Source organism: Manis pentadactyla, chromosome 2, assembly GCF_030020395.1.
Source record: "Manis pentadactyla isolate mManPen7 chromosome 2, mManPen7.hap1, whole genome shotgun sequence".
In the NCBI taxonomy this organism is placed as follows: domain Eukaryota; kingdom Metazoa; phylum Chordata; class Mammalia; order Pholidota; family Manidae; genus Manis; species Manis pentadactyla.
In genome coordinates this window covers 87,320,984-87,338,731 of record NC_080020.1, presented here as the reverse complement: position 1 = coordinate 87,338,731, position 17,748 = coordinate 87,320,984, and the positions used below count along the sequence as shown (strand labels likewise).

Sequence of the window (17,748 nt, the reverse complement as noted above, 5' to 3'; positions counted from 1 at the left end):
TGTGCTTGAAAAATGAGTTGTTCCAGATAGTCAAGTTTTCCAGATGGCTAAGAATTCATCCTCTTATGCATAACCACTTTTTCTCATGCATTCAATGGTGTTTATTGAGTAGCTGTTCTGTGAAGGCATTGTTTCAGGCATGAGGGCATAGGACTGAGCAAAACAGATGCAGATCCACACCTTCATGATGGTTCCACTTCATTTTAATGGAGATTTTTTTATAAACTTTTTTAAAAGAAAAAACATAAATGATAAGGGCATAGCTTTTATTGATTTCCTCATTAAATTGAACTGTATGAATTGCCAGTATTTGTCCAGTTTTGACTCACAAAAATGGCAATGTCAGATGGTTCTGCGTTGTACTTTGGAGTTGACCTCTCTCCATGCGATTGGTCTCTAACACCTGTTTCTATCCCATTTATTCCTTAACCCATCCCATAACGACTTACTGTGCTCCTACTTGGTGTGGCAGGTCTTGGCTTACATGTGTCTTTACGAGTCTCCTTTTCAGTATAGGCCCAGTCTTCCCTTGCTTAGGAGATTGCTTGCAAACTCTACTGTGCCCCCAAATTATCAGGCAGAGATAGTTAAAATTCAGATTTCTAGGTCTCTCCATCAAACTCAAGTTCAGTAGACCTAGGGTTTAGCTAAAATTATGCTTATTCTTCTTAAATAAGCCTCCAGGGTGTTCTGAGACAGGCTGAGTGCTTACTACCCTTCAAGAGAGGCTAGTCTGGTTTGTCTGCCATAGTGCTGCCAGGGTGATCTTTCTAAAAGTAATTCTGTGTCACTCCCCAGCTTAAAATATCATGTTTTCCCATTGACTATGGGATGAAGCCCAGGTTCCTCAGTGAACAGGGAAGACCCACCATGATTGGCTCCTGCCCCATTTTTGGGTTGTCCTCCTGCCTCTTCACTTCCCCAAGAACATATGCTTTTGTTCTGCTGAATACTCACTGTTCCCCAAACACCCATTGCTGTGCCTGGAAACTTGTTATAAAGATAGACTCTTGCCTTCTTAAATAGTGTCCTGGGCCTTTTACTCATTCATGTTCATCACTGTGATGACAATTTATAATTTTTCTGTAATAGCAAATAAGCCCTGTGTGGATGTCTTACTAGTTAGTATAGGGAGCTGTGGGACAGCACTTGAAGGTTAACTGGAAATCATGGTTCTGGTCCTTGTTTTCCTCATCATTGGTACTGGAATTGAATCTCTCTCTCAGTGCATCTGTTTTCACTTCAAGAAATAGGAATAGTATCATATGAGATGTCTGCTTCCTGAAGTTTGAGTCTTTGTGAAGATGAGTTAATTATTTTCTGTGGTGGGTGGTGTCCATTGTAAAGCAAAGAGAAGGTAGTTTCATGCTAAATGGCGCTAGATTGCTCTGCCTTTTAAATGGCTTTATCTTTGTGTGGAGGAATTGTAGTTATATGTGATTATTTTTTAAAAGGTATAATTTTGGAGGGTCATACACTTAGAAAAGGCAACTGTTAATATTCCCATTATATTATTGGACCTTTTAGAAAAATAATTAAAAAAATAATTCAAAGTGATCTTTTACTTTTTAGAAAGAAAGCTGTTGGGAAGCATTCACTCATTTTTCAACCTTTTCCATTTTTTTGGTTGAATTGGCTTTAATCCATTTGGTAAACAATAAAAAGAAACAGTTGAACTAGATAGAAAAATTAGGTATATCATCTAAAATAGATTCTGAAGAAATTTGGAATATGTTTCATGTTTGCAACTCTTTGAAATAGACCTGATGTATAATAATGAGCCCCAAGGGTAAACTATTTAGTAATCTCTACTGCTTTTAGATTAATTTTATATGCATGGGATGGTCCTTCAAGTATATCATATTTGGAATCAATGAACCTTTATGGAAAGCTTAATAGTAGCCAGCTATGTTTTAATGAAAGCCAGGCAGTGTGTTTTAGTTAGCACTTCTGAAGTATTATCTTTTTTAAAATCGAACAAACCAACCGATGAGGAAGCTGAGGTATGGAGTATTTTAGGTAGCCAGCCTGTGACTCTAGTCTCTCACTGGTGGAGGTGGGAGGCAGAGCTGGTTCTTCATCTCATTATTTTCTGTGGTTCCATAAGTCATCACACATCACATCTTCACAACCTTGTTCCATCTTTGCAGAATATATATATATATGTGTATATATATATATATATATATATATATAGTGAAGTGTAAAATCAGGGCCCCAAATGACTTCAGGGCAGGTACCATGCCTGTAAAGTGAAATTCTAGTGAGATTTTCTGTATAGGGGGAAATTGTGGGAAAGTGACAACTTAACTATGAATTTGTTTTTGTTATAAAGAACTTAAATGCAAAAATTCTTTTGTGGTATTTCTCAGAGACATTGTTATTTTTCTTCTTAGGTCATTGCTAGAATTGTGGATGGAAGCAGATTCAGTGAGTTCAAAGCCTTATATGGAGACACATTGGTTACAGGTATAAAGGCAAAGAATTTGAATATATGAACATTTTCTGTTGCTTTGAAAATAAGTGATCTCTTGTCTCAAGGCTTTGATACACTTGGCATGTGCTTTGTTATTTAGAGCAGTACAAATGTGTGAGTCAGTACTCAAAAGGAGCTGTTTTGTAAAAACCATTTGTTGCCAAATGGCTTCAAGGATCCAGAGAGTTTAAAATGCTGAAGGCTAGATGCTTCCTTACCTGTATGAAAAGGTTCTAATGATAATTAAACTAGCAGAAATATTTGTAGTTCTCTTTGTTTCTCTGGATAACTATAATTGTTTTGAGAATTTCAGCACTGTGTTGTTTGTTCTTCAGTCTACAATTCAACTAGGAAGTTTTATATGATAGTTAGCTTTCCAGAAGGACGTAGAGTAAGTTAAACCGCCTCACAGCCTCTATGTAGGTCTGTTGTTGAATCATGCAATACTAGACCAAGGATGCAGACCAGAATACAAAGTCTGGAATAACAAAATCAGGATGTTTATAAAAGTACATTCATTCATTTAACGTGTTAAGTTTGTAGGCTTTTGAAGGAAAGTATTTGAAACATAGATGCTAGGCCCCTGACAGTCTGTCTTGGACAAATGGCAAAACAAATTTTGTGAAATTTATTTGGCTTCATAAAAGCTGGGAAATGCACTAGTCAACCTGAAAATACCACGCCATATTAGAAAAAACTAGCTGCCAAAGTCAGACTGCAAATATAACACTGAGGCTTAAGGGTAAGTCACAGCAACTTCCTCCTGGCCTGATTTATGAGCAAGAGAAGAGTTCACAGTGGGAGTGGAATTTATGTTTTTGTATTTAGGTGTTTAAGTGATTAAGAGCTTTTTGTTTGATGTATAGCAGGATTTGTCACCTAATAGTTCAGGATGTGCAGCAGTTTAAAACAAGTCAAAGCTGTTTCTACTTCCTTCTCAAAGATGGATAAGATGGATGAGCTGTCCTTGTCATATCTTTTTTACCTACGGGTACTTGTTAAAAGGCTTGTGGCACCTTTAACCCCTAGAATACCAGGGACTATCAAGTTTTCTCCATCTCTTCAAGTACTGAAATTCAAATAAGGTTGGGGAAAGGGGAGGGGGGCGCGGAAAGGGGAAGAGGAGAGTGGAGTGGGAGTGCCTTAGAGGGTAGGAGGCATGAGGTGGGGAGCGAGCAAGGAGGAACATGTTTTTCTGAGGATCAGTCATCTCTGGAAGCTCTTAAGGGTTTCCTCCTGCCACCACACTAGTTGGATATAGGCTCTAGTAGTTTCCTGTTTGGCCTGAAGGAAGTTGGTGAAGGTGCTCCCTCCATAGGTGTCCCTAGTATAGTGGAGCATGTGCCTTACTCAACCGTCCCTATGCCTAGATCCCAAGCTGGGCTGAGGATGGGTTGGAAATATCAATAGCTAACAGGACAGTATACCCTCGGGGTGGCACCTTACTGCTGAAAGACATGTAAGAGACCCAGCTCTTTATGTGGGGTGGGGCAGGGCTCCAAGTGGATTGTCAGACCTTTGGGGAAGTTCACCCCTGTCTGCTTTCCTCTGTAAGTGGTAGGACCATTTAGGATGTGCAGCATAGGCTTTTGGCTGGGATTTTAGGCCTGAAACACTAAGAGAAAGAAATCTAGGTGACCATCAATTCAACGTTCCATTTTGTTGGGGAGAAGTGGGTTCAGAGATGCAGGGAAGTCAGAGTGCAAGGTGAGGAAAGAATCTATTAAAGCAAGAGTGCCAGGGAATGACAGAACAGAATGATAAAGGAATTTAACTGAACTGCTGCTCAGCATGGGACACATCCCTGGTTAACTCTGTAAGCCAGTATTACCTGGCGTCCAGTGTCTGCTTGGATCTGCACAGCATGGAAACTGAGTCCCTACCACCCCAGGATTTGGGGGAGCCCCAGAGCACTGGATGGAGTGAAATTATGTTCTGTGAACTTAGAGGCAAAGAAAGGAGACTTTTCAGGCTGGCTACTAAAGAGCATGACTGCAAGCTGCAGTTTGGTCCAGGTCCCCCAGGCAATCATAATTTGCAGGCCCAGATCTGAGCTCTCAGCAAGCAGTCCCTCCCTACTTACCTGAAATAGGACAGAGTGAAGGTTTGAGCTGAAATCAGGAGGATTAGAATGAAAGAGCAAAGTAAGAAAGACACCACTGGAGAAGCGCCGAGACAAAACATTAGAAGTTGAGCAGTGAGAGGTTTATTTAAAGCAAAAAGGTACACCCTTAGAGAAAGGGAGTGTGGGCTATCTCAGAGAAGAGGTGCCCCTAAGGGTTTAGGGTCTGTGGTTTTATAAGAGGTTGAGGATTTTCAAAGAGCTAAGGGTGTGGACTTGTTAAGTGGTCCCAGAATGTTCATCCTTGATGAGTCATTAAGTCTCTTTTCTTATTAGTCAAAATTAACATTATTATGCTGTTTATAGCTGGGCCTTTTAGCAGGCTAAAGTGAATTTTACAATGGCATGATCTAATTGACACAATGAAGACATGGGTTATGCTGAGATACTTATGTTTGTCTGAGGGAATATTCAAACATTCAAGGCCAAGTTGCTTCTGACCCTTTGAGCTTTAACTGATTAACTCATTAACTCTGAGTCTTTTCTGGCTTTCTAGTTTTAACTGGTTAACTCTGAGTCCTTTCTGGTAGGTTTTACTGACCTTATTCTCTTTCTACCCTGCTCATATCTATTTTTCTGCTTAACAATTTTATCAATTAAAAAAATAATAAGAGTAAAGAACAAAAACATCTTTAAAAATTCAGTGTTCTGGCTTATCAGTAGTTTGACATTCTCTTTTATCCATTAATTTTCTTCAGTAATATTTTGAGCACCTGCTTTGGTCAGGCACCACATGCTGGGTGTCCAGCTTGAGCTGCAAGACAGAGCTTGGTTCCAGGCACTTTCGTAACGCTTTCTTTGACCTATTTTTAACAAGCACAGTTTAGTGATTCTCAGGTTCCAAGTATTTGGCCCTTTTTTATAGTCATAAGTAGGCTTGTTGAAATTCACTCTTGGGAAGATCTCTGTAGTCGTTCTTCAGGTTCACAAAATAATTAACTTCCTGAAATCACCGAAAGTGTCTACCTCACAAAATAACAGTTTCCCCCTCTTTTTCTTCTCCCTTAGTTCTTCTGTGTGTTTGTGTATGGAGAGGGGGTGTTTGGAGTGGAAGTGGTGGTGAGACATAAATGAAACTGGAAAAGAGACAGAAAAAGATACAAGCAAAGAGACAGTAAAAGTGAAGGGATTCATTCTTCTAGAATAACTGGATTTCTTAGTTTAAACCTAGTTACCACCAGGTTTGAATGTGTTCCTGCTTTTAAAAAAAATTTGCCCTGGCTGAGTTTATCCCCTTTATTTCAAGGGCCTATCATTACCACAGGCATTTCCAGGCATGCCACTCCCCTGACACTGGCTGATAGTGAACATTGACCTTTAAGGGGCTCTACATCTTTGATTTGTTCTATTTCAGTATATGCTCTATCTGGTTCATAGATGGTCTGTGAGTGAATGGATGACATGTCAGCTAACCCAGTCATCTAACCCAACCAGCCAGTCAGACAAGTGGGTAACTTTACCTCTAACACTCATTTCAAAAAAGCAAAAAACCCAGACTCCAGGACCTGAGAAATTACAAATGGTGATGTGAGCTGGTCTGTACCACAGACAAAATCTCCACATTTTAAAGTTTGATGTGACAGTAAAGAATATAGAAGTGTGTCTGTTTCTTGTGAATTAAAAGCCTTCTGAAATACACAAATGTTTTTTCACTTTTCTTTTGAGGATTTGCTAGAATATTTGGATACCCAGTAGGTATCATTGGAAATAATGGAGTTCTCTTTTCTGAATCTGCAAAAAAGGCAAGTACTGTTAAACATGTTCCAAGATTTTGTTTTAATATAAACATAATTAACTTTGAGGGTCAAATAATGAATGAAAATTTATCACATAAAAGCTTTAAAATATTTAGCCAGATGCTTTAGCAAGCAGAGTCTGAGTATATGTGCACACGAGCATGGATGTGTGTATGCATGCATGTTAATGTTTAAAGTAGCTTTTATGGGGTTTACCTTAGCGTGGTTGAACTATCTAGACACTATTGAAAAAAATCAAGTGTTCATTTTAGTAAGGTTTCTTTTAAGATCCTTGCTTTATAACTGCTATGGTTGACATGTACGTATTAGACTCTAAGAATACTTGCCTTGAAAGTGTTTATATTCTTTTTAAAGGAGAACTAGAGAATTACAGTGAGGCTCAGAAATTCTTACTGACAAGCAGTTCATCTCTGTTAAGTTTCATTTGCTGTGTGGAATGTCCATGATTGACTTGATCCCCAGCAACATTAGTTGCCCTGTAGCCATGTGCCAGTAAGCACACAGGGACTGCAGAACATGTACAGTGCAAACTGCAGTCACGTCCCGTTGGTCTTGGGTCAGCCTGCTGGTAGTATTATTGTTAACCATTACTCTAACATCAGACTAGCCAAGCAAAGGGCACTCCTTCTTGTCTTTGACCTGTATGGTATCTGTAGGGTATATGATGATCACAGATTTGTTAACTCCCCTTTAAAAAGATTTATATTTTATTTGCTAGGGTGCTCACTTCATCCAGTTATGCTGCCAAAGGAATATTCCTCTGCTATTCCTTCAAAACATTACTGGTAAGAAAATAGCTTAATTGGTCTGGCTGGTTGCATTTCTTCTAGAGCTGCTCTGTCCAGTATGGCTCATGCTTGTATTCGGCAGTGTAGACGTAGGACCTTACATCGTCATAGCAGAAAGTGCTATTGGAGGCATGCTCTCTGGAGTCTCTTTAAGGCTTAATCCTTCGTGAATTAAATATTTTGAGAAGGTTATCCCTATTTTCTAAGTGAAGCATTTTCTGTGTTACATGTATCACAGTCAGATGGCTTCCCTTTACTCTGCACATGCAAATCCCCACACCTGGAGAGCAGCAAAGTTCTTCTCTGCTGGTAACGCTGCCTGGTCAGTGCCAGAAGGTGTTGTGTGATCCATCGTCTCTTTTCCAGTGCTTTGTTCCTCTTAAAGGGTGTCAAACACATGCTAAGGTCTTCCTTTTCCACATATTTTATTGTGCATTTAATTCTACCTGAAGCAACATTTTAAAAAAATGTACATGTCTGTCCTGAACAAAGTCCAGGGATTTGAGTTTTGACCCCAAAGAATGGTGTGACCAATGTCATCTCTGGATTTCATGTTCCATAGATGACCTTGATATTAGTATGGTAGATGAAATGATTTTGAAGGCCTCTTATGGTTCTAGAGTTCTTTTTCCTAGAATTCTATGATTCTGTTATTTATACTTCCTTGTCGGTTACATAGTGCCTAACATATAGGCGGCATTTAGATATATTGGTTAGCTGGAAACATTTTTCCCCCAGTTTTCTAAGTCATCCATGGTATCTTGGGTTCAAAGGAAGTGGGGGCTTCCTTTGATCTAATTAAGGGGGGAATCAGACAAACCTTAATGGTAAGAAGGAGTTTGGCTCTTGACAATCAGCAGGACTTTAAATAGTACTGGTGCTAAAACATCTTCATCTGGTGCTGCCCTTAAGTTTAAGGTACTTGGTTTGATGAGTTTTGAGAGCATTTATATCCAGATGGCAGCCTGAGGGGCAAATCTTGTTAAAGAGCAGATAAAAAGGATTCTGATGCTTCACTATCCCAGGGGCCTTGTTCTAAGCAACTATTAAGTTAAACCTTGTGCTTGTGAGACTCCTACATCTTTGTTTTGTTTGCCTGTGCTGGGGGCAGAGAGCAGAGGTTGAGTTTGGTTTCACAGCATTGCATTTGAGGGAACCTATGCAGTACATCCATTTGGAGATATGAAGTAGGCAGTTGAATGAATCTTGAGCACAAAAGAGGTTTGTTAGCTGGGGTGAAAATGTAGGTATCATCAGAATGTGGAGATGGTATTTAAAGTTGTGGGAAGATATAAGAATACCCCCTAGAGAAGAGAAGAGGACTCAGGGACAGTCTTTGAGTAGCTCTAATTTCTTCCAGAGAAGAGAGTAAAGGAAGAAAGGGAGCATGACTATGTTGCTTCTTATGGGGGGAAGGAGAAGGATTGGGGAAAGCCAAGGGGGAGGGCCTGGACCTTCTTTTTCAATGCAAAATCACTTACAGGGAATGGAGGGGCAGCAGAGTGGTGGGTTGGGGTAAGAGCTTGAAGATATTTGGTATTTGAGATAGCTATTATGCAAAGTTTCAGGAGTCAAGGTAAGATAAAGGAGTTCTGAGGGCCCAGCTCAGATAGCGCCTGGTGAGCACAAGGGCTGGCCTGTCAGAACTGTTGTATCCTCAGCAAGTTCAAGTACCCTATTAAAAACAGGCTGAGTTGAATTGGATGACTCGATGCTGGAAATTGGCAAAGCAAGAACAGTGACAATCAAATTGGCAAGTGAGTCTTCAGGTGGGGTGGGAGCCAAATGAAGCCTGACTTGGTGTCTGCAGGTAAGGAGGAGGGAGCCTAAGGTCTGGAAGGCTCAGTTCAGCTGGCAGAGCAGTTCTAACAGAACTGGGAGCTTGAAGTAGAAGAATCCTTTAATTATAATGAAAAATTGTTTTACCCTGTTCTTGAGTCCCTGGCAGGAGCTTTTAGCATCTCTATGAAACATTAATCTGTATTTCATCAAAGTTTTAAAGCAGCACTTCAGAAGGAACAGTCTATATTTTAAACCAGGTCAGTGAATATGAGCCCCGAGAGTTTGGTTCTCCAAAGAGAGAGCCAAAGGTACTTTTTCCTTAGTTTGCCATGTCACATTCCTCGTCATCAAGCTACTGTTTAGAGATAATTCTTGAAAACAAATGCATCCTTACCTTGTTTAAGATCTCTGTGCATCCAGATGAATCGTTTTAAGGAAAATTTTTAGTCATTAGAGAAAATTGTATTTTACCTTTTAAAACACATTTTTTTGGGGTCTGTTTCACATATAAACATGTGTGAATGTGAGAGGCCTGTAGTAAAATATAGCTTGACAAGATGTCCTTCCAGTATCTTGGTCGAATTGACTTCTGCACATTAATCCCATTGTCCAGAGGCTCTCTTTCTGGTCTTTTTATACACATACACACACACACACACACACACACACATACACACACACACATATATGTATTTTTTTTTTTCCCTTTGAATTTTTTTTAGGGTATCATTCATATACAGTCTTATGAAGGTTTCATATGAGCAACATTGCGGTTACAATATTCACCCATATTATCAAGTTCCCCGCCCCCAACACTCCATTGCAGTCACTGTCCATCAGTGTAGTAAGATGCCATAGAGTCACTACTTGTCTTCTCTGTGCTATACTGTCTTCCCCGTGACCCCCTACATTATGTGTGCTAATCATAATGCCCCTTAATCCCCCTCTCCTATCCTCCCCAACCTCCCCTTTGGTAACCATTAGTCCCTTCTTGGAGTCTGTGAGTCTGCTGCTGTTTTGTCCCTTCAGTTTTGCTTTGTTGTTATACTCCACAAATGAGTGAAATCATTTGGTACTTGTCTTTTTCCGCCTGGCTTATTTCACTGAGCATAATACCCTCTAGCTCCATCCATGTTGTTCCAAATGGTAGGATTTGTTTTCTTCTTATGGCTGAGTAGTATTCCAGTGTGTATATGTGCCATATCTTCTTTATCCATTCGTCTACTGATGGACACTTAGGTTGCTTCCATATCTTGGCTATTGTAAATAGTGCTGTGATCAACATAGGGGTGCATATGTCTTTTTGAATCAGGGATCTTATTTTCTTTGGGTAAATTCCTAGCAGTGGAATTCCTGAGTCAAATGGTATTTCTCTCTTATCTTTCTTTTAGGATTTATGGTTGGTAGAGACTATGAAGCTGAAGGAATTGCCAAGGATGGTGCCAAGTTGGTGGCTGCTGTAGCCTGTGCCAATGTGCCTAAGTTCACTGTCATCATTGGGGGTTCATATGGGGCTGGAAACTATGGGATGTGTGGCAGAGCATACAGGTAGGTGGTTGTCATGATTTTCTCTGAAAGAATCATACTTCAGGTATAATTATAAATGATCAGTTTATTTCAGGTGTATTTGAAATACAGAATGGCATTCAAAAATCTTATCGATTATACCATAGTTTATATTATCTAGAGATGTAAAATGGAATTTAACACTAAAGGTACTTACTTGGAAGAAATCCACAATGAGAATCAGGAAATATCTTGAAATGGCTAATAATGAATATACTACATATCATTACTTGTGTGGTGTGGCTAAAGTCTTGCTTTGAGAAAGGTGTGTGTACTTAATAGATACACTGGGAAAAGAAAGGCTGAAAATCAACAAATCTAGGAGCTAGCACAAGACCTTCAGAGAACAGCATGTTAAACATAAGAAAAATAGAAAATAGGACATAATGAAGAGCAAACATTTTAAAGACAGAAGGATTAGGGAAGTCCAAAGTTGTTTCGTTTAAAAGGTTAACAAACTTGATAATCCCCTGATAAAACCAAAAGTTAAAGTGAAAAGGCACACATGACCAATATCAAGAATGGAAAACAGGACATGACCACAGATATTAAGAGGATATTTTAAATACTTTTATGCTCAGTAAATTTGGATGAAGTGGAAAAATAAAACTTGTCAAAACAGATGTGAGACTCACCTAGAGCACTTAAAAATCCTACCATGCTCAGGCCCCACCTCTGGAGATCAGTCTGGGGTGGGTTTTAGGCATTTTTTAAAATTCCCAGATGATTGTAATGTGCAGCTAGAATGAAGAACCACAAATTTAAAAGGTAAACATGGGCCTCTGGAAATCTCTGTGTCATACAGTGAATTATTTTGATCATTCTTTCTTTCCCCACCATAGCCCAAGATTTCTCTATATGTGGCCAAACGCTCGCATCTCAGTGATGGGAGGAGAACAGGCGGCCAGTGTGCTGGCGACAGTAGCAAAGGACCAAAGGGCACGGGAAGGGAAAGAGGTGAATTTCTTCTTCTCTATCTTGGGGTTTGTTTTTGCCCAGTGAACACCCTGGAGGCAGGGACCAGTGCCTCAGAACCCCGGCACATGTGTGGGTGTGGGCCTGGGAGTTGTTTCAGCAATGCAGACATCCACATTCTCTGTCTCTCTTTTTAAAGCCATTTCGTTTGAGGTACCTTCTTGTGGTAATTAACACATTTTTCGGAATCTCTAAGAAACACTTCAGAAACACTGCCTGTGAATGCCTGAGGCATAAAGATGTTTGATTCTGAGTCATTGGCAGTTAGTGAGATTGAAATAAATCTGATTTACTTCTTTGATTTTATGACCTAACGCAGCAGAATTTTGTTTTTTCCATTTTACTTTGAGATTGTTGTTGAGGACACCTTGAGTGGGAGGATTCAGTGATCTAATGGGAATTGATTAACATTTTTATACTGTGAAAGTACAAATGAATAAAAACAGAAAGGGCATGAGAAGATTGATGAAAGACACATTGGCAAGTGGTGGCTTTTAAAATAGATTCTTTTGTTTGAATCTCTGTTAGAGATTCTTCTGAAATTTTGCATTAATTTTTATTAGTTATAACTTTTAACTACTTTGTATAAGAGCCAGGCCTTAGGATAATGGATGTATGTTCCTGAAATTGCTTAGGTCCTTGTTTCATCATGAATGATGTAAAATAGAAGAGGCCCTACCTTCCCAGCCCCCCAGCACTGCCATTTAGGGATCATCTGGTCAACTGCCTAGTCTGTGGAGTGGAAGTAATAAAAACCAGAGGGTAGTTCCTGCCTCCTTGAATGCCTCCTACCCATGCCTCGTATCCCCAGTTACCTTTTCTAAGCAGTAGGAACAATGGGACTTAAAGTTTCTGATTCACTTTAGTACTGACCAGTGTCCAAGTGAAAAGAAAACTCTACTTTTGTGTGTGTGTTGAGGGGTGGTGGGTTTGGGTGTGGGGGTTATGAAAGTCCACCTGATATTTTGAAGACATGTCTTAAGCTCTAGCCCAGCATGGCAATCTCTTATTAAATAGTTGTTTTTTGGTTAATTTGATATACAGATATATAAATTCATCCTTTTATGTATGAAAGGAAAATAATACAAGATTTTATTGGTGGTTCTTCTAAATTCTTAACCTATAAATGACATTAAACTATGGGAGTACATGAAAGTAGGTTGGGTTTATTTAAAATAAATCATTTGGTTTTGGTGTGGGACATTTTTTTAGGGCAAAAATATTTTTCAAGGTTTTAAAATTAGTTTGCATAAGGATTTTTACATCTGAATTATCACTTGTTTTTGGCAATACTGACACTCAAGCCATTAAATTTTTAATTGGGAAAAATATCTCTCAGCCATCTGGGAAATTGAAGAGTTTCTTCATAATGTAGTTGGTGTTTTACCCCTTTAATCTTTAAATGTTTAAAATTTTGGCTATTTTGAGTGAAAATTCCCTACTTCTCTTCCTTGAACAGAAGCTGCTAAATGCAATATAGCCTCTTTTGTTATACTGTATAATTCACATCCATTGTTGGGCCCTTACCTTAAACAGCCTCAGGATGTTGACTCTGATAAGGGAGGTGTAACAGTTCACTAATTTGATACTTGTATCTCAGGTGAGATCATGGTATGTTAAAGCATTACTTGTGGTCTATCTGTCCCTGGGCAGATGTTGGTTGGTACCCTGGGATTTATGAAAACTGTTGCCCCTTTTTTCTTGAGGTTCTCTTGAGCAGATCTGTTGTTCCACAGCAGTGGACTTTCTCACAGTCCCTTTTTGTTCAGTTCTCCAGTGCTGAAGAAGCAGCTTTGAAAGAGCCCATCATTAAGAGGTTTGAAGAGGAAGGAAACCCTTACTTCTCCAGTGCCAGGTGGGAGCCAGGGAATGATGAACTCCTTTTCGGGTGCATCTTGGCAGTCAGGGCAGCAGCTTTACAGAGATCTGAGCCATTGGGATAGTTCAGCCTTTGTGGGAAACAAAGAATGACATTTGGACACACTTAATTTTGTATTGTTATCGCTATAATGGGAATGCTTGCTGCTGAAACGCCACCCTATCTCCCAGGCTGGGCTGTGGATCCACGGTCCTCTGATTCTGCCTCCCTCTACCCCTCTTCCCTTATCCCACCCCTGGCTGAGGTGTTCGGGGCCTGGAGGGGCACTGCAGGCAGAGGTGGGCCACACTGGGGCTGGGACGTTGAGAGTTACAAACCTGGCTGGGTCACTTTCAGGAATTAGTTCTATTACAGTTTTTGGTTAAACATAGGGATTCCTATCATAGCCCTCTCTTTGATTTTTTTTTTATCCCATTTTAAGCATGAGATTGGTTGAACGCTTGTTGGCACTTGTTAACAAGGGTGCTTGTGTGTTCAGAAGGTAATTTAGTCATAGCCGTGGTCCACATGCCAACACACACATTTCAGCTCCTCTGTTTGTTTCTTATACCACTTAATGAAGCAGTTCATTACCACAGCCTGTCCCAGCTGGAGACTTGCTGGCACGTGCTTTCAGACAGCTTTTTTCCACAACTTTAATGTTCTTTATGCTGAAGAATAATCTATAAGCTTCCCATCTTCCTTTTATCCCTTAGGAAGATGGAAAAAAGAAAATAACTCTTTGTGTCTTTTAAAATTAGGTTATACTGTGATTTATGCCATTTACTAGTGAAGGCAAACTGGAGGGGAGGGAGAAAAGAAATTGCTGAGTTAGAATCCATTTCAGTCATTGGAACACATCCTCTGTGGCAGGCACTGCTTCTAGCATTGCGGGTACAAAGGCCGCACGTACTTATTTTCAAGAGCATAATTAGTTTCAGAATTCAAATAATACCATCTGGGATATTTTAAGAGCCTGTTTTCTTCTTGTTAATATGAATTTTTACAAGCAAATTTCATGTATATTTTGTTTGGTGGGTCACTGATTCATTTATTTAAAACCAAAATATGTTATAGTCTTTGGTCTGAGAAACATTTCTTTTTATCAACACTTAAACAGAATTATATAGTAGCCAGTAGAAGCAAAGAGGAAATAGAAAACCATATAAATGGTTAAGAGAAAATATATTTTGTAAGCTCGCCTTCATTCATTTCACATTATGACTGAGATTCACAAGGACAGTTGAGTATTAAACTTAGAAAAATAGTGTATTTTGTGTGAGCCATTAATTTGTCTCTCAGCCCTGGCCAAATCCTCTCTTGAGAAAGACTGAATCTTTTATTATTTTTATACCTATGTCATTATTATTATTTTAATGGACTATATTATATTCAAGGCAGGAGAGCAAATGGTCCAAATAGACTTATCTTTGGAAATAAACACAGAGGGCAGTAAAGTTTTTCTGTTAATTGTAGATGCTTAACCCTTCTGTTGAAACACTTGGTGGCATGGAGGCAGCAAGTTGCTTTCAAAGATGAAAGGATTTTTAAGCCAGTTTGTGGCACCTTCCTAATAAATCTCAGATGAACAATAAAATTCTGTGGTCTGTTTAGGCTTTACCATGGCTACATCTGTCTTTTTGGAGAGCTCTGTCATCATCTGTAACCTGTTTTTTCTTAATGCTTACGTGTTACATACTCAACATGCCAGCTTTATTCTGCTCAGTTGTTTTTACAATCAGACTCTCCCAAGCACTTGATTAGGGCCTCTTCCCTTGAGCAGTCTTTTTAATGAATTTTGTGAGGCACCCCAGCATCATGACACTTGCTGTGTTACTTTCTCTGCTCTAGGTTTCAGAAGGGAGTGTGATCAACTGACCTGGTTACAAATGACAAGAGTAGCCTTTTTTTATTGGCTGTTGATACTTCAGGGTTCCTCTTATGAATGTTTTATGAGCAAAGATTTGATTCATGGTCTGTTGATGTAAGCATGGTTTAATAATTGATGCTGTGTCCAGACACTGAAGGCAGTTTGTTTAAAGAAAGCAAAACTGCCACCCACTAATGACCTTTAAAAAGCAATATTTTTCTCTATAAATTTGAGGTTGTCAGTAAAAAGGAAACTAAAATTTCTACTTGAAACTTTCTTCTGAAAGCAGTTTAGAGCTATTACTTGTTTTTCCTCTTACTGCAAAAAATAAAGAACTACATATGAAGGTATTTATTTTATTAATAAAATGTACTGAAGTCTATTCAGTAATTTTTATAGTTTCTTAAGAGTTTGGAAATTTGGGGGCATACACCTTTTCCAGGAGAAACTTTGGTTTGAGACTATCACCTGGGCTTATTACCTGTAATTACCTGGCTTTCCATGTTAATAACAGGAATACATCAACTTGATTTGTACATTTGTGTGGGCAGAATAGGGACAGGAATGTTTTTCCTGAAATAAGTAACAGTATTTTAAAATCAGAAATTATTTCGTGATTTCTTCCAGTGAGCAGTTCCTGAAGCCATAAGCTTGAGAAGACATTCTGGGGGACCCGGGACAAAAGTCACATCGTTTTTCTTTCTAATCAGTAGATCTGTGTATTACCTGAAGAAAAACCTCCTTGGCACTTCTGGGCATGGAGTGTATAAATGATAGTTTGGTGGTGGATTCGTAATAACTGATATTTTGTTCTTTTATCAGGCTGTGGGATGATGGGATTATTGATCCAGTGGACACCAGACTGGTTCTGGGTCTCAGTATTAGCGCAGCCCTCAACGCGCCAATCCAGAAGACTGACTTTGGCATCTTCAGGATGTAACTGGGATAGAAAACATCTTCTGATGGACATGTACCAAAAATTAATACATTAGTAGCCTTAAAATATTAAACTTTTTCAACATGTGGCCATCATAGTAAAATTGTTTTCTTCACACAGTACATTATACTTTCCTATCTTAAAAAAAAATTATTGAAGATACTTATTTGATGAACCTTTATTTTACCCATAAAATGAAGAGAATAACAGGTATCCTTTCTGACCCATAAGTAGTATAAAAAATTCTATAACCTATAAATTCCAGGTGTTCCTGAGATTATTAACATGAAGTTCCATTTCCGGTGAAATGATTGATTTGTTGATTTTGAATGATATTTTTAACATTTATTTTTTAAAAGCATCTATTTTCCCCCAGCCACCATCCTACTCCTTCCCATAATAGTCAGACTTCTTGCCATCTGCACTGAGCTCTTATTTCCTGCCCATTCTCTCCTTAGCCTACCCATCACTGGCTTCCACTGCCAACAGCTCATTCCAAGGTTGATCTCCATGTTGCGGAAACTAGTCGCTTCTTTTCTGACTTTATCTGATTTAATTCTCAGCGGCGTTCAAATCAGTCAAACACTTCCTCCTAGAAACGCTATCCTTAACTTCCTTGCCATGATGCTCTAGGTTTTCTGTCAACCTTTTTGGCCTTTCTTGTTCAGTCCCCTTTGCAGGCTCCTCTTACTCTGCTGATTCTTCCCCCACCCTCTTCACTGTTCATGCTGATTTTTAATTATAATACGTGAATACGGTCTTATTCTAAAAGATACAAATAGCTCAAAAGTATCTCTTTGTTTTTTTAAAAGTGTGGTATAATATACAATAAAAAATTTGCCATTTTAACCATTTTTATGTGTGCAGTTCTGTGGCATTAACTACCTTCACACTGATGTGCAACCATCATCCCCATCCATCTCTAGAACTTTTCATTATCCCAAGCTAAAACTGTTACTAAATAATAACTCCTGATTGCCCTTCCCCCCAGCCCCTGACACATCTCATTTTTAAATGTGTGTGATTCTTTTTTTTTGATTAATCCTCAATGGGCCACTTTAGCCCTTCTTACAGCTTTAGTTGCCATCTAAATGCGGATGATCCTGCATTGACAGTTCTTAACACAGTTTCCCCTGAGCATATCTTACAGGGCTACTGGGCCTAATTGTCTTATAGGAACCTCAGATTCAGTCATCAAGGTCTGTTGATTTCGTTATCTATCTCTTGAATCCTCCCAGATATTTTTGTCTGTCACTGCTACAGGCTTTGGAAGTGGTCTGCCTGCAGCCAGTCTTACCTAGTCCAGTTTCTCCATTGCTCTGGAGCTGGGATGGCCATTCTGAAGTGCACTTCTGGTCATGCTACTCCCTTACTGAAGTCTTTCACTGGTTCTCTGCAGAGGTGCCAGAGCCCTAATGGCCTCCATGATCCTGATCATCACCTTGTCAGCCTCGTTGCCTTGATTCCTCTTTTCACACACAGTGCCCCAGCCATTCTAGACTTCTAGTCCTTTGAACCTGTGAAGACTTCCCCGTCTTAGGGTCTATAAGTTTCCTTCTGTCTGAACTGTTCTACTGCTCCTTCTTAAACAGTTACGTTTTTGTCACTGTGACTTCC

General features: G+C 39.3%; 1 protein-coding gene across 5 annotated transcripts in view; it reads left to right on the top strand.

Annotated features, from left to right (window-relative positions):
• Positions 1-16,219, top strand: part of MCCC2 (methylcrotonyl-CoA carboxylase subunit 2) — a 53,889-nt gene extending 37,670 nt beyond the window's left edge. For 3 of the 5 annotated variants that reach the window (XM_057494504.1, XM_057494506.1, XM_036887788.2), the window contains 5 exons: positions 2,397-2,469; positions 10,317-10,473; positions 11,334-11,448; positions 13,236-13,321; positions 16,017-16,219. In XM_057494504.1, the coding sequence (XP_057350487.1) occupies positions 2,397-2,469; positions 10,317-10,473; positions 11,334-11,448; positions 13,236-13,321; positions 16,017-16,134 (549 nt within the window). In that variant the 3' untranslated portion in view covers positions 16,135-16,219. Of the gene's footprint in view, positions 1-2,396; positions 2,470-6,263; positions 6,341-7,073; positions 7,141-10,316; positions 10,474-11,333; positions 11,449-13,235; positions 13,322-16,016 lie in introns of all 5 variants that reach the window. The other 2 variants (XM_057494508.1, XM_036887786.2) reach the window with 1 other exon arrangement.
• Positions 16,220-17,748: the final 1,529 nt, after the last annotated feature.